The sequence below is a fragment of the Cydia pomonella genome, chromosome 1 (assembly GCF_033807575.1).
Source record: "Cydia pomonella isolate Wapato2018A chromosome 1, ilCydPomo1, whole genome shotgun sequence".
NCBI classification, from domain to species: Eukaryota; Metazoa; Arthropoda; class Insecta; order Lepidoptera; family Tortricidae; genus Cydia; species Cydia pomonella.
In genome coordinates, this window is record NC_084703.1 from 13472384 (window position 1) to 13497958 (window position 25575).

At 38.2% G+C, this 25575-nt stretch overlaps 1 protein-coding gene across 3 annotated transcripts in view; it reads right to left on the minus strand.

The window, feature by feature from the left end:
* Positions 1-25575, minus strand: part of LOC133515774 (amyloid beta A4 precursor protein-binding family B member 1-interacting protein) — an 86322-nt gene that overhangs the window by 5251 nt on the left and 55496 nt on the right. For 2 of the 3 annotated variants that reach the window (XM_061848368.1, XM_061848376.1), the window contains 12 exons: positions 19957-20052; positions 8817-9006; positions 8474-8604; positions 8004-8093; positions 7650-7884; positions 7237-7386; positions 5784-5975; positions 5337-5584; positions 2822-2914; positions 1905-2023; positions 1169-1260; positions 88-270 (listed from right to left, as the gene is read on the minus strand). In XM_061848368.1, the coding sequence (XP_061704352.1) occupies positions 88-270; positions 1169-1260; positions 1905-2023; positions 2822-2914; positions 5337-5584; positions 5784-5975; positions 7237-7386; positions 7650-7884; positions 8004-8093; positions 8474-8604; positions 8817-9006; positions 19957-20052 (1819 nt within the window). Of the gene's footprint in view, positions 1-87; positions 271-1168; positions 1261-1904; positions 2024-2821; positions 2915-5336; positions 5585-5783; positions 5976-7236; positions 7387-7649; positions 7885-8003; positions 8094-8473; positions 8605-8816; positions 9007-12513; positions 13395-19956; positions 20053-25575 lie in introns of those variants that run through there. The other variant, XM_061848362.1, reaches the window with a different exon arrangement.

Here is a 25575-nt window from a genome sequence, read left to right on the forward strand (position 1 = left end):
AAAATAAAGCTTGTATTAGCGGACCTCTTTAATTAAGTTATACTAAAATGAAGTGAATTGACGAGTGAGCATCTCTAGGGCACGTACTGATGTGGTGCCTGCGCTTGAGTGTGGAGTCGTCGCGCGCAGCGCGCGGCGTGCGTGTGAGCGTGCCGCCGTCGCCGGCCTCCTCCGCCTCGGCCGCCTCCGTCTCCGCCATCTCCTTCAGCTGCCGCGTCATCCACGTCAGCGGGATGTTCGGCTTCATCGACGGCTTGCGCTTTATCGTTCCTGCAACCAAGTATACGAGTATAAGTAAAACACCCGTTGTAACGTTATTTAATCAATATTTTTTTGCGAAATATCGAGGCAGGATTGATTGGTTCCGTGGTCAAACTGGCAAAAACGGAACCCTTATACTTTCATCACGTCCGTCTGTTTGTTTGTATCTCACAGGCTCACATCCATTTTACTCGGAAACTATATAATATATTTCAACGAAATATGGAACGTAAGTGTATTTAGTGAGCCGCTACTTAGATTAGAAATAAATAAATACAAAAATATACTATCAAGGGAGACACTCGTACATGTAGTTAAAAGTTTTTTTTTTAATAAAATCAAAATGTAGCACATAATTAGATAGGTCTTTAAAAATAACATTGCAGTTGTTAGTTTTTTAATAAAGATATAACTTTTGGAAATAATCGCTACAAATATTGTGCCCCCTCCCTCCCCCCTTTAACTTATGAACCACGAAGTTTAAAAAAAAGAGCTTATTAAAACGACGGAAGTCCACGAAAATCGTATGTTTTGCTTATACTGCTTTTTGTTTTGTTTGAAGGTACGGAACCCACCATTATGCGTGGTCCGACACGCACTTGGCCAGTTTTTAGTGTTACGTCGCCATAGAAGGAATTCGTGGCGTGTATTTTGTTTTTGGCAGCAGGTACACGTAGCCTACCTACACCTACCTTTACCCTCGCCAAAAATTTCTAGCCAGTAGTACCATCGCCCCTCACTGTTAATTGCCCATCGGTGGACCTTGTTACAAAAGGCATAAGGTCTACCGATGGACAGTAAGGGTGTTGCTGTTTGTACCTTTGAAACTCGTTAAAAATAAAATCAGCTATGTTTTGGTTTTAAGACGCTACAGCTGCAGCTGAGATTTAGTATCTATGCGACTCACCCATGGGGAACTCGCAATCGAAGGCGCTCTCGGAGGCCGTGCCGCCGTCGGACAGGCAGCCGCTCGAGCTGGACGACGAGGCGCGCGAATGCCTGCACATAACAACTCTATCACTGCATCACTCATAATTATAACGTGATAAGAGCCTGAGGCGTGTGTTTTGTAAATATTTCTCACTAATTTTAGCGTTGACCAACCTACTCCTCATTTTAATCTACTGTTTCGAAGCCCAGGGCTACAGTTTTGGAAATAAATAATGGAGGTATGTGATTACTTCTTCAAAGTGCTTGAGACGAAAGTGGAGAACCCGAGCAAAATCGGGTCCTCAATTTCCTTTCCGGATATTAACATGATTGAATTATTAGCTTAATTTGTTGTTTATCAACCACAGCTTTGCCTCTATGTATGATTTTTTCGAATTTTTATTTATTATAAAAATTAGGAGCAATTAAAAATTTGTACGAAATCTGTTTCCGCTCATATTTTTTAGAATAATCAAAATATCTAAAAGAAGTCTAACGTAGGGGCATAGGTATAATATACATCAAATTATATAAAAATAATTTCCATTATGTCAATATCCAGAGAGGAAAGTGGGGACTACGTTTGTATGGAGAAGCGGTCCTCCCCTTTTCTCTTAATATCTAAAGAAGAAAAAAGCAAAGAACCGACAAAATCATGGTAACTATAGACCGTGCGGTACAGGGGCTCAAAGTACTTAATTAGCAACACGTACCTGCCGCTGCTGATGTCGGAGTTGGCGACGCTGGCGCTGCTGGAGATGCTGGAGGCCTGCGCCGGGCTGCTCGCCCCCGCCGGCGCCGCGCCGCCAGTCTTCGTAGGGATCGACGTTATCTGCACATACATTACTGTCAGCGTGTCGTCGCTGAGCCACCATCGAAATCGGACGGTAGTCGCGAGGTGATTTTCTAACAGTACTAGAGATTCCAAAAACCAGACCTAATTGAAAATTGGTTATTACCCGAAAAACATGACACAAAGCCGGTTAGCCGGTTATTTTGAAAAATATTGTAATACATCGTTTTTCAATATTTTATTAGCGTGTTTGTGGTTGTGAGATTTCCTGCTTTACTTTAATCCATTTCCATAAATGCACATAGTTATAAGAATACAAAAAAAAGTAAAAAAAAAGTAAGAAATAATCTCAGTATTAGATGTTACTGCTTTTTATAATTTCTTTGTTAATAGATAACAAATCCTGAGAATTCAGTTTATAAATAATTAGTAACAATACCATAAGGTTGTTATAATGCTCTTATGTTTTTATTCTCGTCTTTTTTCTTTTCTTTTTTTGTGTTTTGTTTTTGCACGCACAAATAGCTCTGTTTTACTATGTAGAAACTACTTAATAAGCATGATGTTAAAATATTTTCATTAAGGAAACTGTAAGTCTAGTTTTAAGAAAAGTTCCTGTGTTATATGTAAGTATAAAAGACTGTTTGTTTCTTAATTAAATTAATAAAAGGTAAATAACTGGGTAGTTGATAACAATGTTTTAGTTATTTAGGTATGTTGATTAAGTAAGTTATTCATTATTGAAGAACATTTGCGTTGCCAAGGTTATGCATGGACAATTGGACATGGTTACATTATGGAATGCCTTTTGTTTAAAAATGAAAGAAGCCATCTCACCGAGCAGGAGCGCGCGTGCGCGAGGTGGTCCAGGTCCTCCTGCGTGAGCTCCTCCACCAGCGACCGGTGGTTTTCTAGGAGCTGCCTCCCATGCTGTGGATGCAAGATGAAAATACGTCACGTATTTACGGCACTTCGAAATGTTTTATTTGTATAATTGATCATGTAAAATTAAATTAGAATAATAGTTCAGATTAACTTTATTATGTTATAAGTACTTGACGTGTATTGTAGGCCCAGTATTATTCAACTCTTATTGATAATGTTTCTTTTGCAACTTTGTACAATTAAGTATAATTACATTCGCGTCTTTGCAATTACTATTTTTTACATTATATATGTCGCAGCCAACTGGTTAAAATAGCCAACTAATTAGTCACCTCGCTCATTCATTAACCGCCAGAATCTAATTATATGGCTAAAGAACAACTAGCAAATTTGCAAAGTTTAACCGTTCGTTCGGTTAGGTTATTTTATTTATAATATTGTAAATATATTTAGTTAATTTCATTTTGTTATTTAATTTCTGTAAGTTTTTTAGGTTACATTTAAATCACGTGGATGAGTGAACTAGTGGTTTTCAAAGGACTGACTTTCAATATGCCAAGTTGTTAAACGTGATTTTATTTCAACTAACTATCAGCCTAGGCATCAAATAGGATGCCGGCGTTTAATGGATAGCCTATATATTCTATGTATAGCTTGGTATTTAATTAGCTGGCTAATTTAACCAGATGGTTGCGACATATATATTCTGCATTGTTGGGGCTCCCCACGGTTTTCATCGATTTTTGACAAGTTTTGAGTCGTTACTCCTACATTTGCACTACAGATAGAATTATAAGACAAACGGCTATCGGTTCTTCGATCTTTTATCTCCATTCTGGTCTCTCGGATTTTGATATACTTTGAAGGATCTTAAATATACGAAATCTACATATTTGTGTTCGTCTTTGACGTCTCTAAAGATTTTTTTTTAAACTAATTAACACAAAAGTTATGGACCGAAAACCAGGTTTTTGGCCTGAAATTGTTCAACTTTGATGCCAAATATCTGGAAGACAATGAACTTTGAAGTAAATATGGGATAGTATAGTGCTTAAAACAGTTGCTGTTAATATGATAAGATTGATAAGCTACAAAAAACATTAGAAAAGGTTTCAGATCGAAGGTAATTGGCGCCACGGAGCCCCTTAAGGGACACTGATTAGCAGTTCGCCGGACGATATCGGCCTGTCACTGTAATCAGTGGGCACCTTTAAGAATAGTACCTATATATCTATAATAATACGAGTAGTCACGGTATTTAACACAACTTCGACTGACGCGACTTCTTAGTAGAATCAAACATTTATAGATCTATTTTTTCGACAATGCATTTTTTTCTAATTTGTTATAAAAAAAAATTCCTGATCATTTCTGATTATTTTTATTGTTTTATGGCTACTGACTGACGTTTTCGAATTTTTTATTTAAATGATTTTATGTTGTCTTATACCTTTAAACGAGCAATTCTTGTATATACAGGGTGATTCATGAGACGTGAGCAGGACTAAGCCTACACAATCAGTAAATGTTAATGAACCGTTCATCATCATATTTCAGTAAAACAATCTCGCTTTATTTCTGCTATTTAACTTTTTGGGAAGGACAAATTTGATAATCTACAATCATGGACACCCTACAACACTTAATTAAGAAAGATAAAACCTCTTTAACCGTTATGACAGCAGTTTGATTATGAAGAAAACAAAATGTCACACTTGAGTGAGATACGATTTTTCAAAAGTAACCAGACTCCGATGACATTCAATTTGTCACTTGTTATGGATAAAACAAAGAGGGTGACCATACATGGCGTAAATAAATTAAAACATTTTTTTTTAACAGTAAAAAATAAAAGAACGTTAATCTCACAAATACTGGTACGAAACAGTTACTTATAACTTACTGAATGCTCAAGCTTGATCCTGCTCACGTCTCCTGAATCACCCTGTATATATTTCGGGGATCTCACGGCTCTAACGATTTCGATAAATTTTGCTATATGGGCGTTTTCAGGGGCGCAAAATCGATCTAGCTAAGTCTTATCTCTGGAAAAAAGCGCATTTTTGAGTTTCAATATGTTTTCCGACCAAAGCTCGGTCTCCTAGATATTTTGAATTATGCTTGCTCGCAAGCAAAATATATACCGTACCTGAATAGTTCTAATTCTAACACCTTTGGTTACTGTATTTTTGCAAATAAATGATTGAAATCAATTCAAAGTTCTAAATTAGTTAAACCAAACCAAATGCACAGTTTCCATAGTTTAGATGCTAAAATATATAAAATGATAAGCTTTACCGGGGCTACAATCGCTTTGCTATAATCAACTAAATAAGACAACGTTGACTTACAGACTTCGATCACATTGATTTTTAAACACATTTCACAGCAGCCAAGGCAAGGCAGCATGATAGTAAATACATGAAAAATCATTCGTAAATTCATGTGATAATATTACGTAGCTCACCTTGGCTATCCTCATGGCGGTGACCCATCGCTCCAGCGTCCGCTGGTCGTCCGCGCACAGGAACTTAATAAACTTAACACTCTTTGGTTGTTGTAGCCTCGGGTGCTTGATAGCAAAGCAGTAGTCGGTCGGTGATTTGTATTTCTTCTTCCAATTCAATCCTAAGTAAACTTCGTTCGTGTCGAAAGTCGCTAAGCAGACCAATTCTTTTAGCGTCTTCACTTTATCCTTCGGCGAATAGTAGAGACCTATTTGAGGGACAGATTATAATGTAATGGCAAATAGAAAATATTGCATTAGCGTAAGCAATATGTTTTCGCAGTGGCATAAAAATCGCAGAGCTTTAAATGAATAAGTGTGGCCACACAAATAGTTGCACCCTCAATGTTTCCTTTTTTCATCTGATTGGAAAGCAGTGAGGAGACAACAGATAGAAGGACAAGTTACCGGAAGGCCTGAGGACGAAGTGGTACTTCTTCCAGCCCTTCTTGGCGTCGCTCTTGAGGTAGAGCGGGCCCTCCATGGGAGGCACAGGGTGACCCGACACGGACGGCGCCGCGCTGCTCGCCGCGCCGCTTTGACCGAAGAATTCTTCTAATATCACTTGTCTCGAATGCTCATCGTGCTCGCTTGACCATCCTATGACAAACAAAATAATAAATGCAATCATGCTTGCTTTTTCAAACACAATAAAGTGGCTATCCAACAGGTATAATGTACCCACATATTATTATCACTATACACACCTTCGAGCAACACCGGCTTCCGACACGTCGGAAGGGAGGAGCCCAAGCGATATCTCAACAAATCTACAAACCAAGTACAAATCGTTCACAAATCGTGTACAAATCAAGTACAAATCGTTCTGCCATTGTTTGCGGGGGGAAACGTGCACACAGTCGCACTTTTCACTCACTACATACAAAATCCAATTTGTAATTATGAAGTGAGGAATTAAAAGGAGTGAAATCTCTTATGGTAGAACTGTTGCAAAAGTGTCCAGCAGTCAGCTATAAATGATAGTTCCAAATCTCTCCAGAGTAGCGCTAGAGTAGCTAAGAACCTAGGCGTTATTTACGGAGTGAAGTGCGCTGTCTATGATTAGATTTTTTGTTCAAGTATTCTAGGTATTGTAGCGCCAACTATTCAAGGTTTTTAGATGTCACTTTTTGGTACATGGAGATTCTATTCATTCCATATCTATAATGACGACACAAATACATAGAAAATGACACACGTCAAAGACAAATTTTGCACATCTCGATCTCTTTTTGTGTATGAACGAGTCACAACATGCACCGTCATAGGTACAGTTGTACCTATGCTTCGGCAGAGGGGAAATAGTACAAATGCCGTCTTACTTCCCGGCGTTGCTCGAAGCTAAACACCTTATAAAACAGAGTTCTTCTCCGCGTCTGGCTGTGTGTATTGTAAAGAGATACGGTCTATCTGAGGTGGGGAATGTAAACGCTCGAGGTAGATTTCTGATAATATATAATTTTATTTTTTTATACGTTCAGCTAGATAACAATTTCACTACCCGTAATGGCTGCCACCCCTTAAAAATAAACTTGCATGTGCAAAATAAACGTAAAATGGAATTGGACAAATTCAACGGAACAACCGACGTTGAAGATTTCATAATTCAATACAAAATTATGTATTTGAATTCAAATGATGAGTGCCAGTTATATACCACGAGACTGTAAAGGTTTCCAACCTTTACAGTATGTATGTTCGCGTTAAACTCAAAAACTACTGAACTGCTTTTCATGCGGTTTTCACCAATCAATAGAGTGATTCTCGAAAAAGGTTTAGGTGTATAATTTGTTTGTGTAACCCGTGAAAACCGGGGCAGGTCGCTAGTGTAAGTTAAATTATTAATATTGAACGAACTTACCTCTATCGTCCTCCGATAAAAGGAACTTCTCCGGAGTTTGAAACAATGATATTTTGTCTGGTCTTTCGGCGAATAATATTTTATTTTTCGACTCTCTTGTCCATAACATTAAATTATCCACTAACATTTCGTGGTCTTCATACACACGCTCTGCAAAAAAGTAAATATTTACTTAACAGATATTGCATTCTATAAATATTTCACAATTAAGTAAAGTAGATATGTATAAATAACTTATGCGTCTACCAGATGAAACGTGAAATGTGAGCATATTCTAAGATATCACTTGCCTATTTAATAGCTAATTAGCAAAAAATTGCTGCCATTAGCAAAAACATAAAAGAATTGTAGGGCCCGTAGAAGTGAGAGAAATAGATGGGTAGAGTACATGTAAGGAAGGCGTTGAGACTGACCCATATGCAGATCGGGCAGCTGCTCGACCACGGCCCACTTGGGCTCCATGGACACGTGGTTCTTGTCGGCCAGCAGGCGGGTCACGTAGCCGCAGCTCATCTTCTCGTCCACCAGCAGGCTCTTCGACGAGCCGTCCGTCGAGAACGCCTTGATGAACAACTTCTTGATGTTGGCCTCGCGCATGCGCTCCAACGCTAGTTTTATCTTGTCAGCCTTCTGTTGAAAACTCGCATTCTGAAATAATATTGTTAATCAACTGAGTTTGTAAATCGGTGGTCAAGCAATATAAAAATATATACACTCCTGCAATAACTCTTAACATCGTAGTTATCAAGCGATGTCCACGTATTTACCTTTTGATCTTGATGTAGATTGAGTTTCATCGCTTTACATTTTGCACTAGTACTACTCGACGCCGAGGATTCGCTCGACAGCATTGAAACCTATAAAACATAAAATTGTAGCCAATAACTTTTCATACTTTGGAACCTATTCATTCGAAGGAGACTTAAGAGAGCTCAGTAACAATCCAATGAATACATGCAGAGTCGGAGTACTTATTACAGAAAAATAAATAGTGTCTGGTTGGACATTGCTTTAGTCGACAACCTCAAAATGGTCTTGTTCTTTGAATTTTTTAGACCCTGATACTTGCGAAGATTTCGATTATGGAACAAACGCTTTTAATCGCATGTTAATAAATATCATCATGATTGTTACAGAAGTATGTAAGACTAATTATGGAATGGAATAGGGATTTACTGTAGAATAAAATAGTCAGTTGATTAATGTGAAAGGAATAGGACGATGAAAAGTTAGTTACAGTATCACTAAAGGCGGAGTCATTGTCGGGCGAGTCAGTCCTCGCCACGGAGGCGCCGTCGCAGTTGTCCTTGCACTCTTGCCGGCGCGCGCAGCTCGGCCCGTCGCGCTCTTTGCTGGTCGACGAGTAACCTAGACACACAAATATAACATATTCATTTACTTAAAACGATACATAGTTAACTAGTTAGGTCTAACTTTAACTACCATAGCATTAATTGAAGATTGCACCAGACACAAGCAAATCGAGGAAACTTTATGCAAGTTGTTAACAATCTAATAAGAGCTCAGCTGTGAGGCCATAATGTTACACCTTATTGTATCATAGTGGCAGTTGATGATACCTGAAGAGACCCTAGATATCTCCTCGTCGTACTCAGAGTCGAGCGCGCAAAGCTCGCCCAGAATGGCGTCGAGGTCGGCATCGTGCGTCTCCTCGAGGTTGGCCATCGAGAACCGGTAGGTGTCGATGCGCGGCGCCACGATCTCCAGCGGCCTCAGCGCGCTTTCGACCTCGTTAGACGCATTTAGACCCTGAAACAGAGATTTTCTTGCTTAACTTACGTACAGTAGGCGTTTTGTATTGCAAATAAGTCAAATCAAATAATCTATGGCGTTGGAAGAGTTTAAATAACTTTTGAATCTACTCGTACCTTGGTTTGTTCAGTGACTATAACTGTATTCAAGAAGGTATAATCAATCCAATTCATTGAACATCTCAGTCAACATCTGTGCCCCAGAACAGAGACCCGGTTCTCTCAGCGACGATGAATGGTGTCTATTAGACAGTACACTTGTTGATAACAGGTACGAGCCCTATCGAGCCGATTAAGCATTCCAACGAGCACCTTTAATGAGCCCCAGGAAACTAATTGTGAGCTATAAATGTGCCCAGTCGGTACGCCGTTTGAATACTAACTAGGAACCCCTTAACGTTTAAGAATCAATTATTTGTGACTACATACTTGTATTCACTTAAACAGCACAAACTTCTACATTCCTATACGTTACATTACGAATGGCCAGATGAATAAATCGTATAGTGAATTAGTGATGCATGGTGTCAAGTCAACTAAACCGAAGCCTAGAGTCCCTAATAGTCCCTACATACAGCTCCTTTTGTAACCTCTTCAAAGCCTTTCTTTGAGGAAAAGAAAGTCGTGGCGTGTGGGGCGCGAAATGTATTGACTTCATATCAAGTCAACGAGGCGGCGAAGACGTAAAAAAATTCCCAAGAAGATGATATTATATACATAAAGTTAGGAAAAACAGTGTAATCGAAACTTTTAATAAACAGCCCGACATAAATGCAGTGGAAGGAGACGTAGATAAAGAAAGCTATTATTTAGACTTTTGGCCTAAAATACACTTGTAAGTTTTACTTACGTAAGTAGGGACAAAGCTATTTGTTAGAATGAAAGTAAAACTTTAGTTAGAGACAGATTTAGCTATCGTAGTTTTATTTGATTTCATAAGTATCTAAGATAATTTTACAGTAAAGTTAATCTTCCCTGGGTATTTTGTTCTAGACCATTTCTGGGCTTTTGCTTCCTGCTCCATATTCTGTGGAACCACTCGGTGACCACGTGACGTTCGTTGCATCTGTTTTCCCGATACATTTTTTCTTTTCGATCGGCGTTTAACGATGTACGATTGTCATCTTGACTAGGACCCCAGACTATCAAATTGGTAACGGTTAAATACGTCAATAGAATCGTGGAATTCAACTTATTTGGATTGATAGCAATTTAAACTGCGATACGAAACAAATAATATGTTAACGGCACCAATCATGTTAACCAATTAAAACTATGGTTTTTTGCTCCAGTCATAGGATGTATGGCATCATTAATTTTCAAATTAACAAATATCTACGAATAATTAAACTTAAGCAGCTCTTTGGCCCTTGTTTAGGGTAAAATGTTGTCAGCGTTTAAAAACTGATGGTAAAGATTGGTTTTACAGAATTTGTCTAAGTATACCATCCCATTACTGGTGCCTGTTCCATTATAGGGGTGTTTAATATACGTTGCGTATCGTATAGGCCATAGAAATAGGATAGTATAGAACGACTGTCAAACTTCGAAAGTGTGACCAAAAAAGAAATGCAAGTGTGTGCGTAAATTGTCTATGTGCGAACAAAAATAGTGATGTCATGTTGTTGTTGATATTTCCTTACAATTTAAAGAAAAAAATGTTTTGATAACATACCTCTTGAGGGAATACGTAATATGATGCTTACCAATATAAAAAACGTTGTTTTTTATGGATTTTAAACAGCAACTTTCACCTATATTACGATTATGTTATCTCGTTCGTCATCGTTCTCGGACATACACTTGACAGACGACAGATGGAATTTGGAAATTTAGGAGAGAATTCATAATTTTATAGAAGATTAACGTTAAAAATAATATTTGTATTCTGTGTATTATATTAAATCTGTGTTGACATTAGCCGTTATGTTTTTTTTTATTCCCGTAAGACTGGAACATATTAAAATTATTTTAAAGATGTTTCGATTCAATATACATATATTATCTGTATGAAATCCTCAATGTAACTGACGATGACGTATTTAATTTGTTGATTAATATTAAAATAGCTTTGCAAATACCAGATTATATGTGATCTTTTTTTTTAAGAAAAATAAGTAGTTTTAGAAATTGAGAATGGGTATAGTAAGTGATCCTTAAAAGATATACCACCGCGGGCCTTTTTGTAGATCAATCAAAGAGAGACAATTCCACCATACACTGTGTTGTTATATCTCAAACGGATTAGGCAGCGTTTTCGATTAAAGCTCCTAGACAGCGTGATTTTTTTCCGACATCTTTGGCAAACATGGTCATGTTTCAACCAATTTACACAAAAACCTTAATAAATTATACACCTAAACCTTCTTCAAGAATCACTCTATTGATAGGTGAAAACTACATGAAAATCCGTTCAGTAGTTTTTAAGTTTATCGCGAACATACTAACTGAGAAGTACCAAAACAAAACACCGCGAGATTTTTCGCCAACTTTGGCCACATGAAGCGCTGCGATGGTTTTTGTTTTCCCGCCAAGCCCTCTGCACCCGGCCCATTGTGAACCGCTGGTGGCCTAGCGTTAAGAGCGTACGACTTGCAATCCAGAGGTCGCGGGTTCAAACCCCGGCTCGTACCAACGAGTTTTACGGAACTTAAGTACAGTCAAGGTAATAAATATCTATACGCACAAAGTGCCAAAAATATGTCTACACGCCCTTATTGCCCATACATTAAGGTTGTGTGTACATATTTTTGGCACTTTGTCCGTCTCGACATTTAATACCTTGACTGTACTTACTTACTAAATATCATTTTATATTTACAAGTCGCTTTTCGGTGAAGGAAAACATCGTGAGGAATCCAGACTAATCCCAACAAGTCCTAGTTTACACTCTGGGTTGGAAGGTCAGATGGCAGTCGCTTTCGTAAAAACTAGTGCCTACGCTACATTTTGGGATTGGTTGTCACGCTCGGGCTCCCATGAGCCGTGGCAAAATGCCGGGACAACGCGAAGAAGAAGGAAGTACTATTATTTATTTTGTGATAGCTAACATAGGTATATGTAATGAGATTTTTGTTGACATTTAGGTATATATAACGTGTGTATTTGAAGCTATGGCGAACAAACAAACTGAATTTAGTGAGATAACACTCCCATTCCCGACTAGTGATAGAATAGGGAGGGCTTAACTTATGGTATGGGGCTTAGTTCCTTGTTCCGGAGCCGGGTCGGCCTACAATACTACACTGAGCATGTGTGGCGGCTGCCGGTCGACGCTCCGGCCGCTGCCACCCTCCGCCTCCTCTCGCGGTCTTCCTCTATGCATAGTAGGCAGTAGGCACGCAGATTACTACACGTGTTATTATTGTTGTTCTACAAATTACCACGGGGATTTTTCGGCAAGCATTAGCTGCCCTCTTCCCCCATCCGTAGTTCCGCTTCCATTGGATGCGTCAATGTGCAAAAGCACTGTTCGTCTACAATTGAAAAGTAGTCAGATACTCACCGTCGATGACATCTCAGGAATGCTTATAATTGGTCTGCTTTCAATATGAGCGTTTTTGGATCTGCCACTGGTCAGCCGAAAACTTCTGTTAAGCGTACACAAGAGACCCCCACGATGCCATCTGTTCGGCTCGTTCACTTGAACATCCATCATTCCGCTTACATTGCAACTCGTGACTCATAAACCAGAACTTCACATTTTATCGGCTAAGTATGCCAATGCGCCGGCACGGCGCTGCACTTTAAAATTTATTAAAAACAATCCATAACTGCTGTAATCTTGAGGATGGTGTCTTAAACTTCAGGACATTTAAAAATGAAAATATGCAACATGGCAGGATGTCCTAAAACTAAAAGAGGTAAAATGTCCGCGTGAGTGCCACAGGAGTCTGCGCGCGACCTAATACCGGCACTGTTATTCGTACACTGCTGACCTCGCCCATTCGCTTAAACGATATTAAATCTTAAAACATATATCGTCGATAACGACTTGAAAATATTTATTTATATTGTGTAGGACAAAGAAATTGTACACTGCCCACTTACAAAACGCGTATAACGTACGCAATCTCAAACACAACTAGAGTTTTGACACATTATGGACCGTAAGCGCCCGCCAAGCAGCAGCGAGCAAGCTACAGCGCAGGGGAAGGGAGACCAGTATAAGCACTGCGTAATGTGCACGTGTGCGGGGCGCGCGGCTTGTTTGTGTGCGTGAGTCCCCCCCCCCGACTGAAGCTCGCATGGCAGCCGGCACTTCCCTACTGTCCCGATCGCGTCGGGCGCACCCACACTCCCCAGACGCACGCACACAAAAACGCTGACCACGACGCTTTGTAGGCATTATGTCACGAACATCATCCGTACCGTACCACTCCTCACCCGCACTATTCATGATGGGGTGGAAAACAGAAATCTAGCCCCCACAATCATATTCATTTACAAGTAACGAAAAAAACTGGAGTAGATAGTAAAACCTTTTTCACCAAAGTAGCTCGTTAAAGCGCTCTTTATTCTTTAAAAACTGATGAGATAGTTGTATTTTATCCACAAGAGTGACTAAGTATGTAATTTCATGCCAATTTTGAGTTGTTTCCTCATTTTGGCTGGTAGAATTGCCTTATCAACGATGATTTTGAATGTAAAATTTTTACTAGCATTCATTTGGATTTGATTTTTAATGTTTTATTTTATTTTTATTTATTTGGAGATCCAACAGCTGTGACATTAACATAGAAAAATATAGTAGATACAGGAAGCCAATTATAGGAACTCACAGTTATTTACTATGTGGTGAAACATTAATTTTGTTTCATTCGGTAGCAAAGTTTGTTTAACCGTCGTGCCTTAAAAGTTCAAACCCTAGCAACGATTAAGATTCCACTCGCTACGCTCGCTCGTGATTCAGTTTTGGACTCTTTCGCTTGCGTATATCAATATTAGCAAGAGGGGTTAAATAACAACTTTGCCCCCTTGTAAAACAATAGTACATTTCATACATGCAAGTGTGGAAAGTATATCATTACTTCACGAGTACCGAGATTTCTTGCCACTCGCCTACGATTCGTGGCAAGACTCGGAAGTCTCGGGACGAGTGAGGAATGACATTTCCGCACGTGTATCGAATGACATTTTTTAATGTGTTAACAGCACCAATCATGGGACATTTAAGGGAAAATTTGGAGGATTTTTGAGAAAATGGGATACATCATTTATCTTATAAAAATCGTTAAAAAACTGAGTATCTTTGCCAAATCAAAATTATGACTCTGCTTATTACATAGGTAATATGAAGTAAAAAAGAAAAAAAAAATGATTTACTACAGTTGCAATTATCTCGGAAACTAGAACTGACAATAAGGTCCCTTTTTATAGACACATAATTATCTCTTTGAATTGAACATTAACATAAAAAATAGAGACAAAAAATGCTTCAATTAGTTTTGTTATTAGTTTTTAGTTGGCGATCTAGTTTGTATTATACTGATATTTGGGTTACTTTGATAAAGCCCTTTATTTCCACGAAATTTGATAGTAACCCTGACAAGGAATAAAACTCCCAAACACCAAAAAAACCGATCGCAGGTTTAGGATTTATAATGGTTATTTAAGTAAGTACCTTTAGGTATTATTCCCTATAGGCTATTATGTAATCGCTACTAAATTGATCTCTGCTTCCGGACGGATTCTGTAAGCAAATGGCATTAGGAGGTATCTCAACCTGAACCCGCATAAAAAGGTGGCCGAGCAAAAAAAGGCAACAGGTGGTGTCTGCCGCCACCTGCCGCCGCGACAGATGTGTCATAGGCATTCAATCTTCGGCGCTGACAGACGCATCAATTAAATAGGTACGCCCAAACATGACCACTTTGCTCTCAACCTGTACTTAAATAAATAAGTAATAGCAATTCGCTATGTATTTAATCGCCAGTTATGTTGATTATAATAAAATAAAATCACAATATATTGCAATGCAACCTCCACGAGTAGACGAAAACGGTATAGTATAGGCATAGGTACGTTAAATTAATGCGTTTATATCTAAACATAAAAAGTTATTTTTTATATATGTGTACTTATAATCATCAGTACCTGAAAAAGTAGACTGATAAGTTATAACACTTAGAAAAGAAAAATATTAATATAATGCAACTGTTACGAAGTACGTCTACCGGATGCAAAGGTTATTTATTAGGTGTAAATAAATAACATTTTAGAATATTCTGTGATTCGCTATTGTCTGAACTTTAATTTCTTACATAAATTACATATATATATGTATTTGACTCAAAACTTTACGTGTAATGTTATTTGTGGGATATTTTTTACTGAAGTCAACAAATAGGTAGGTAGTAGATATTCGAGCCACATTGAAACGAAAGTAAAGTTTAAGTATGGAAAGTCATGGTTACTGAGAGGATGTTAAAACAAAATCACTGGAGCACTGCACCTGCCACGCAAGGTGACCGAGAACGATCTGCGCGACGCACCACTGCCGGATAATAGCGTACACCTGGCTTCCAAGCCAATACAAAATATAAACGTTATACTTATATTTAAAAACAAAATTCAATATGGCTTAATAATGTCGTGTTCGGCTTAAATAAATAATACTTTGAAAAAACTTGTAAATAAACGAATACTTGGCTAAAGCCAAGAAGCAAAATTATTTTTTCAAATCAGTAACAAGACACTTAAGTGTAAGATTTTTTGAATACTAAATCAGTGACAATCAAGCATACGGCACGCCTGTGATGGTAAGCAGTTTCCGTAGCCTATGGACGCCTGCAACTCCAGAAGTGTTACATGCGCGTTGCCGACCCTAACACTCCGCACCCTCGTTGAGCTATCTACGTTTTTACAGATTAAACTAAATTAACTACATTATATAAACCTAAAACCATAACATATAACAATCACCTAGGTATGTTGACAATTTAGCTAGTGCGGTGTGTGCACACGCAGGAAAAGAGCAGTTCACGCATACAGAACCAACTGACCGGCTTTCGTTAAGAAAGTAAACCAAAATTTACATTTGCAGGAGGGAAGACTCTTTGTAATTCGCGAAATCTCTTTACTATTGTGTGGCCACTGCAGATATAAACTACAGTATTTGCTCGATGGTACAGGTGCGCATAAGAGGCATGAAAATAAAGTTTATTATGGTGTCATTTACGCTAACCTCTTTTTAGTAAGTTTATATTAAAATCAGGGAGAATTGGTGTCACACGTCGGTGATAAAAAGCTAGAATATAAATTGTTTGGTGGCAAGCGGATACAGCAGCCTATGGACGATTGCGACATCTATGGCACGAGCGCATTGCCGAAATTGCCTTTTAGAAATATATCTTCATAGAATAGGAATGGTGGAATTAAGTCGTACATTTTCCGCGAACACGCTCCTATTAAGTGTTTCCAATGAAACACATAACGATGACCGAGTCGATTAAGGCGGGTACGTGTTGAATACCCAGCTGAAGATAGTAGAGCTACTAGACCTAGTTATGCTAGAGCCCAACATTCTGCAGGTACGGGCTAAAATGTCTAAAAGAGACGACGGGCGGAAAGAGCATGCATGCACGTGCTTTTTCTGGCGGACTCACACACTTCACACAGCATGTGATTTGCCTAAATTTCGTAGAGGCGTTGTTTTTTGGCCGATTCAGGCGGATGACGGGCCACAGCTGTCGTTTCCTTAGCGGTAAACGAAAAAAAAAAACTCTAGCCTTCCCTTATTGCATGTGATACTGACAATATTAAAGTTCTTTTTAATACACACTACATAACTAACAATCAGACAAACGTTTGCAATTCTGTTTTAAACTAACTATTTATGTCTACTTCAAATCAAATGTGTATAAAAAAAACTGGTATAGTGCGAGTTCGTTTTACTCGCGCACTGAAGGTTCCGTACAAACTTTGAATTAAGGTAAGGTAAACTCCTTATTATACAAAAACACATAATAAAAGTAACAGATGCGACGAGAGAGCGATGTGGTAGACAGACATACCTACAGATAGACGGACGGACAAAGTCACACCATACGAGTTCCTTTTGTACCTTTTCGGTACGGAACCCTAAAAAATACAATAATTTGAGTGAAGCTTTCGAGTTTTGACTTAAATTATTCTTGTGGACGAATCTGATTACTACTTATTTGATTTGAGGGCGTAAAGTACATTCGGCAATAATAATATATATAGTGTGTAGGTACTTAAAAAATATTTTTTGACCGAAACTCATTTGTCAGAAGTTCATTAAATGACTTTAAATAAGAGAGTTAGTTCGACCGTTAAGTATAATGGGGCCCAGTGATTACCAGTTCGCCGGACGATATCGGCTATTCTCTCCACATTTGAAAATATTTTCGATTCTATTGTATATCCCTCAAAGAAAGTGTATTTGGGAACCTACTTAAGTAGCTACTAAAGTACTAATACTAACATGGATTTGAAAGTTACAAATTTACTATTAGCTAAAATTTACTAGTACCTATGTAATAAATATTTCAGCGCTAGTGTAAGCAGTTGTTGGTGAACCAAACAAAAAAATATATAAATGAAATTCAACGACCGACCGCCGCTGTTAGGTTAGAGCTGATGGTAGGGTATTTATTACCTATATTACAGGTAAAACTATAGAATAAAAGTATCGGAAAAACACTAAGTATTCTTAGAGTATGAACGTATTGGTGTAAATAAAATACTTTATTTAGAATTACAATAATGATCAACAAAGCTACATGACGAGATTGACTGGTAACCCTAGGAACCCACCTAAGTAGCATAGATACCAACTTTTATAATTATTCCTTGGATTTAAAACTGCTTCGCGAGAACTTAATAGCGCGACTGCTATTAATTTTATACTAGATACTACTTAATATAAAATAGTAACGCTGCCCCGTGTGACTCGTGTCGTTGAAGTTCAAGAGCCTGTAGCAAAAGGTGTTTTGAACAGGCTCAAGCTGAATATAATGTACCTATCTGGGGCCCAGAAGATGATAAATACAAATATTAATTTAAAAGGTTTCGAGAACGAGCAAAATCATGGCGCGGGCGCATACGGTCGCGCACCTGCCGGCTGCCGCGCGCCGGCTGCGGTTGCTCCACACGTGTGCGTACACGCAGATCTCCATTTATTTTTTACTTTTTTTTATACTTAACAATCTCGTTGTGTCGATTCGCTGTTTCGACCAGGTGGTGTTTCTGAATCATTAACAACGCATGTCAAAAACCCAATTTTAGTATAGGTACAGTCAACCAATTTGAATCCTAGGCCACTATAGAACTTTTTCGCTTTAACTATACATCACTCAATAAGCATTGCCGTAGAAGTCATTATGACATGGTTCTATAGTGGCCTAGGAATCAAATTGGTTGACCGTACCTACTCCTAAGTTTTAAATAAAATGAGAGCACACCACATAAATGAAGCGCCACCTTAGTGAAATTTAGGTTTCTCATTTTACTCAAATTTTATATGCAATATGTTTAATGGCTGTTAATCTTACCGCGCAGTGTCACTGTCACGGCTGGGTTAAAGATTAAACAAAGGGAAAGCATTAAAAAAATTTAAACCGTTATGTATGCAATAAATGGAGCACAATTATAGGTAGAGTTAACAAAAACATCAGATATTTATTACCTGGACATTATCTATAGCCATAAGATAAGTATTTTGTATAATCATAAACATTGAAAAGATAGGTAAGTAAGTATAGCAAAGTTTTGCTTGCTTAAAAATATAATTAGCAGCTTTACTTATCTAGTTAGTTTGCTAGGCCCTGTTCTAAGATAGGCAAATTCCGGAGGCAATATGCCAGGCAGGTACCTAATACAAAACCGTACGGCCGGTGTTCTAAGTAGGACCTAGATTGTTAATTTTTAGACTATTTTATTTGTATAATTTAATACGTGTGGCCTCGGATACGAAAACGTACGCTTATACCTACATAAACCTACTTAAATTAAATACTAAACTGCTTACCTACTTACAAAAGTTTGAAGCAAAACGTATAATTACGTTATCTTCTTGTAGGTACACACAATGACAAAGATTATTTCGGTTGTGTTTCATGGCCTGGGTAATGTATGGATAAAAAAGCTTTGGATTTCCTCTAAGCGCGACGTTGTTTTATGCGATAAACGCTGCGTTTGACGCACAGTGTCAGTTTACATCAGATAATATATTACCAAACATTGTTTTACGCGGTGAACGCAGCGGTACCCGCAGCGTGAGACGCAATGCGTCAAAATCCCCAAATGCACATGAAAAAATATTTGTGTAAAGGCCAGTCCAGATGGGAACAATTTTTCGCCATACTGATTCAATTGTCTGATCAAATCAGCCCGCGTGGCCTACACGCCAATCATTAACGCTCCGTAGCGTAGTCATCTTTCTCTCATCACTCTTCCGTATTATTTCGACAGTGACAGTTGTGTTTCGTTCGCTACGGAGCGTTAACGATTAGCATGTTGGCTATGCGGGTAGGTGGTGTGGTGTGGAAGCAAACACCAATTTGGCTCGCCGATTATGACCGATATTATCGGTAAAATGGAGGTGCTGACGCAAGAGTCCAGTTTGTGACGCTAGTATTCACGTTTGGGGACATTTATTTTACATAGAGCGCTCAAATATCGCCAATTCTTTTCTGATCAGATCGGTCGATTTGATTATTCCATCTGCACTGGCCTTAGGAGTATCCTTCTTTATTCCATCCGTTCGTCGAACGCAAGCGGTTAGGGTATCGTCTCCGTAAGCTAATAGGAAAAGCTTTATATTTAATTGTCTAAGCAATACTTAAGAGCCAATCTGATCTGAATCTGATGATAGTGTTATTTCATATAGAAATATGTTGATTTTAAACTAAAAGTATATACATATTTCTTATACATCTATTTCAGTTTAGGTTAAGCGGCGTAGGTAAGCGCAGGGTCTTACCGCCGTGAGCACGGTGAGCTCGCCGAGCCACTCGTTGAGGAGCGCCTCCGGGTCGTCGGCGGCGGCGCCCGCGCCTGACTCCTCGACCAGCGCCATCTGCAACAAGGAACACCATCACACCGTCTGCCAACACACGGCCTAGCTGAAACTACGAGTTCACGTGTGCGTATAAGCACGTAGGTCCGTCTACGACGAGCAAAATATCGGTAACTATTCATAGGCATGCTATTCCATGACTAGGTAAAAACAATAGAGTCCGACCAAGCTAAGTTGCTAACGATTTTAACAGCCCAGCTTGTGCAAATGTTAAGTAAACGTCATAATTTACAATAACACTTGCGCTGTCTAGGCCAAAATCGCTGCCAACTTATCTTGGTCTGACTCTAACAACTTGTTTCTTATCAACTTGCAGGGAACACACGTAATACCTTTATTTACATGATAGATATCAAAGATACATTGATTGAGTAAGATGCGTAAAATATAAGACAATTTCGTGCTTCAAATTTGACAGGTAAACGAGATGGCGCGGTACAGCTCCATACATTTTACGGTAAATCTATTGTCAAAAGTAGACGTTTGACAATTTGGTGACCGAAAAACATATGGCGCAGTACAGCGCCATCTCTTTTGGATGTCAAACTAAGGGGCGCGTTTTTTTCTTAAACTTTACCTCTCCATTACAATCAATTCTCTTTGATATATATAGAGGTCCAAGCTCCAGGGAACTAAAGAAGGACACCCATCAGGCCTATTGCCATCATCCCTGATAATGCCACTCGGCTCAAGAAGAGCAGGCACATTGATGGTGGCTAGAGATCGAGGGATTATGTCATTAGGCGACCCTATGTCTTGAAAAACGGCCTGCACTTATTTGACAAGATAATCCATGGTATCCCAGTCGCCCAGAAACCCCGAGTCGCAAACCAGTCGGTGAAGTTCATTGTCCCCCGGAAAGTAATTTACGTCCTTTTAATTTACTTACGTCCTTTATAGATATACATTTGTAAGCTATAAACCAGGGGTGTCTAAACGTTTAAACTTGAGACCCGTAACCGGCCTCGACTTCCTTTTCGCGGGCCAGATTGTATTGGAAAATTCAGCGGGGTAAAATTGGCAGGCTCGCGGACCTTATACGCTATAAGGACGTACAACTACCATTATAGTTAAGATAAATATATAAGAGGACAAATATAAATATAGACGTCTTCGCATCATACCCTATGAAATAATCAATGGAAAGAACACGTGCGCTTAAATGACAGGTATTGAAAAGAGCTGCTGCTGTCTTAATTTATTTGTTTAGCGAACTGAACCGCAGCAACGCTTTTCTTGCTTATTTTACTGATTAGCAAAAAATACAGGGTTTTTGTTTGTAGAGACAAAATACTAAATACGAACAATACTGCACAGATAGCTTACATAAGTTACTATATTATTATGCATGTTGTACTCGTAATGCGTTGGCCTGGCCTGTGGCCATATCATCGCATCTCCGTGCTCTACTATCTTGATGTGCAACCAGGCCACGTACCTATCTACCTATAGACATATATGTATATATCTGACTGAACTCGCAGATAACTGAGTGAGAGTTTACGACAGTTAAACTTAATGCTCTGATCATTATCAACAGATTTGTATATTACGTTACGACCCACTTGATATGGCGGCTATCCGTACCCGAGTCCGTTTATCAAACGAAAGGTTTAATTGTTCCATAGTTGAGCAAATACAGATAAATTTAGTTACTATTTCTATAAAATGTACTTGGTAGGTGCTCCACGGAATTCTTTTGCTAGTAAATAGTTAGATTATCCTCAATAAATAAGTTAGTGAATAGTATACCTATAGATGCGCATGTGACATTATAATGACGTCCTAACTATAAGTAGTGTCTGACCGAAGTTTCGCTGTTTCGGTTTGAGTTTCGGCAGGTTTCGGCATAAGAAGCGGCCGAAGGTTCTGTTTCGGCGCAAAAACTGCTGAAACTTACGGCAGCACCGAAACTTTACGACCTTGTAGATTCCCTTCTAATGCCATGGCGATGCCTGCATATACATTTTTGACACTTTTCGAAAGGCTGTGGTTTTCGTTTTAGCTTCTCGTCTCACCTATCCGTTCCTAGGTGCATCTACAATGATTTAGTACCACTAGATAGGGCTGACGTCTTATTTTTGAACAAAACGAATGATTTTATAATTCATAAAATCATTGATTCCACTCTCTGACCAGCATTTATAGTGGCCACACGCCAAATCGGGCCAAAACAAAGGAGGGATAGGATGTTTCTGATAGATAATAACTAATCGTTTTTCGACGTATTACTTTCGGTAAAAGTCGCTACCAATAAGTTCCTGTTGCAAAATAGGACGCACTATTCAAGTCACTGGAATTTTAAACTCGCTGCCAAACCAGAACTTTCTTTTTTCGAAAAATCGTGTTTTAATGTTTTCTCTGTTGGGGCCCTGGTAAATTAACCTGGTCATAATATGAATTCCCTTTCCTTGAAAAGTAATTAGATAATTTATCTTGATTTGATTCATGTCGATTTTTACATATATTTTGAAAACAATATCGCGTTGTTCAGTAAAAACTGACTATAAAATAAGCATATTTTGCAATAACTTAGTTTTTACTCGATTAATTGTTATCACAGTTTTAGCTTGGACTTTTTTACCTGTCTAATTTCTTGTAAAACATGTCGGTAAGATAATTTCACCTAAATTTATTTTTATGATTATTCTGCTTAGGCGACACAAAATTGTAAAATAACCCATTTAAAGGTAATAATATAACAATAGGATAATTTAGAACATATCACTATAACCTTATAAAGTTTTCCTTTAATTACTTCGTTTCCATTACGAATTTTAATGATATTTTTTCAAAGTATTGCAGTTTTTGGCTCCCCTGTAAAGTTAGCTGTGCGTCGTTTATCGCATTTCTCCTTTCCAGAGTCGATATTTTGCGTCATTCATTAAAATACTGATGAATGACGCAAAATATGTATATAATATAATGAGAAACTGTAATAAGATTAATCTTTAAGTAAATATTTGTAAACTTTGCCGCTTCTTTTTAACACGCTTTTAACACGTTTTTTTATTAGGTCAACCTGTAACACTATATAATGGAATCTAAGGTAACCAATTTAACCATCTTCCAAGGATCCTAGCGTCATGAAAATTGGCAGCTGTATATAGTTCTGATGACAATACAATAATATGGTACTGTCGAACTGATCTGATGATGGAGCCGGAAGATATGAACTGGAACTTCATGATGGAACATCGTATCATAGCTGTGTTTGGATTTGTTACAAAAGTCTTTGCTGCTCTTTTTGCCCTTTTTGCTTTATTGTGTATTTTTCTTATATTTTCAATTGTACTTAAACTAAAGCCTGTTTTCTTATGAAATTCGCAAACCAATATGTAATTTTTCGATTTTAACAGCCGCATGACAATACTTTGGTTTGTGAATTGGCCGGGCCTCTTCTGTGCCAGGAAATCTTCAAACCTACGATGCTCTATAAATGTTTTAATTATCTGGTTCACGTTAGACTTGGAGAATTTGAACATATTTACGATTTTTGCAGTTAATACTTGCCTGTGCAGTGTGCATCATGTTTGCACAGCCAACTTGCAATGTTATTAATTAATTCACTCCATCGACACACATATTTGACTACTAAGGAATAAATATGTAGCAATTGATGAATGAGGGAATAGTATTGTTGTCAGTTGTACACCAATTGTTTTTAAATTAGCAGATTAGAGTGTCCACTTAGTAAATTGAATACGCCTTATTGAAGCTTGGTTGATTGTGATCTCTTACAATTAAACTTAGAATATCTACATTTTATTTAACGTATTTACTAAACTTGTTTTATTTTGTACCCGTAGGTGGTACCAAGAATTATATATTATTAAAAAAACAACGAAAAATATGTTATCCCGCAATTTGTGATACGTCTATAAAAGTCTATGTTTCGATTTCGGGCGAATCTAGGGTCAAAACCGATCCTTCGGTTTCGGCAATAAAACATGTTTCGGTCGGACACTAGTCCTAACCTAATCTGACCCTCTTCCATCGACACTAACCAAAATATCTATGCGATATAAACATTAGTACCTAATACATATAAATTTCGGTACTCAACGAAAGCGGAACGTCGCAAAACTGGCAATCTAGCCATCGGCAGTCAATCGGCCACATCGGCCCTTAGCATTAAGTTTTTGTTATAATATCGCCATAACCAGGAAGGAAAGCCGGCTCGCTGTAACGTCTTATATAACGTCTATCACAACTAAATATAACGCGCTATTTCATTGCTGGATTACCCAAGGGGTCTAACTTACTACCAACATATATCTAGCGAATAAAGCGAACACATTTAATTCGTAGGTACGTACTCTTTTTCAGGCTACAGCCTCTCTCGCTACTACTAACTCTCACAGCTCTTGCTTTACGTGCAAGTGTAATAAAAGGCTATGCTTGTCAAATAATAGGTAAATACGTATGTACATAATACATCCGCAAAATAATTGTATTGCTATCCATCGCCGTTCGAAAAGTGGCAGTAAGAGTGAGTGTGACTTCTAAATCTAAATACCAAGTATTCCAACTATAAATCACATTTTCTGACAGCTCACTATAATTGCTCTTTCAAGCGAAGCCACAATAACAACTTTTACTGAAGCTATAGTGCTAGTTCCGGTTAACTGCCAACTCAAATAACCGATAATAAAGATCCAGGCTCAAAGCTAGTTCAAATTAGCTCGTGGGTCTGAATGTAATCGCGTTGTTTAAAGTTACACAACGTGTTCTCGCATATAGTGCTGTAATGTATACACTTAATGCATCGGGCTAGTCCCATTTAGCAGGGGAAAGTGTAGCGTCAGTTGTGAAGATAGATTGAGAGTCACACGAACCCGCCGCCAAAAAGCTGCTACCATACACGGCACGGTTCGAACTTTAAGATACGTAAAAAAAATTACTGTCACTTTTGACATTTACATATCCGATCCATGTCGTATCTTTAGGACTTATCTTAAAGTTCGAATCGGACAGACGGTCGAATTTACATTCTCATTTTAAAATTACATAAAACTTAGCACATCTGGTACTAGTTTTCGTTGCTGTAGATTGTTATCATTGTTATAGGTTACCTACGTTTTGTATCTAAAACTTCTATTCGCTCGCTCTAATTTCTTGGTATTATAATTCTACTATTTCTAGCAACAAAACCAGACATAAGTAGTAGATATACGTTACTTGAATTTTCATGTTAATTCAGAATATCGTTTTAAAATGAGTGCGTAAAACTTGGATTGTATGGCGGCGGCTATGTTCGTGTCACTCTTAATTAACAACCACAATGTGCATATCAATAAGCGAGTCCATGCGGGTTGCAGCAGCCGGCTTGCTGTGGCCAGTTTGTATGTCTATTGACGGCTGTTTTTGGACACTTCTGTGAACTTGTACCTATAATGTACATATATACTCGTAGGTACTTATGTACAATAATTACAAGGAGCGAATTTGTCATAGCAAAAATTCATGTCAGAGGGAGAAGCAAATTATTTTACCGACAATCGATAACTGACTAAGAGCATA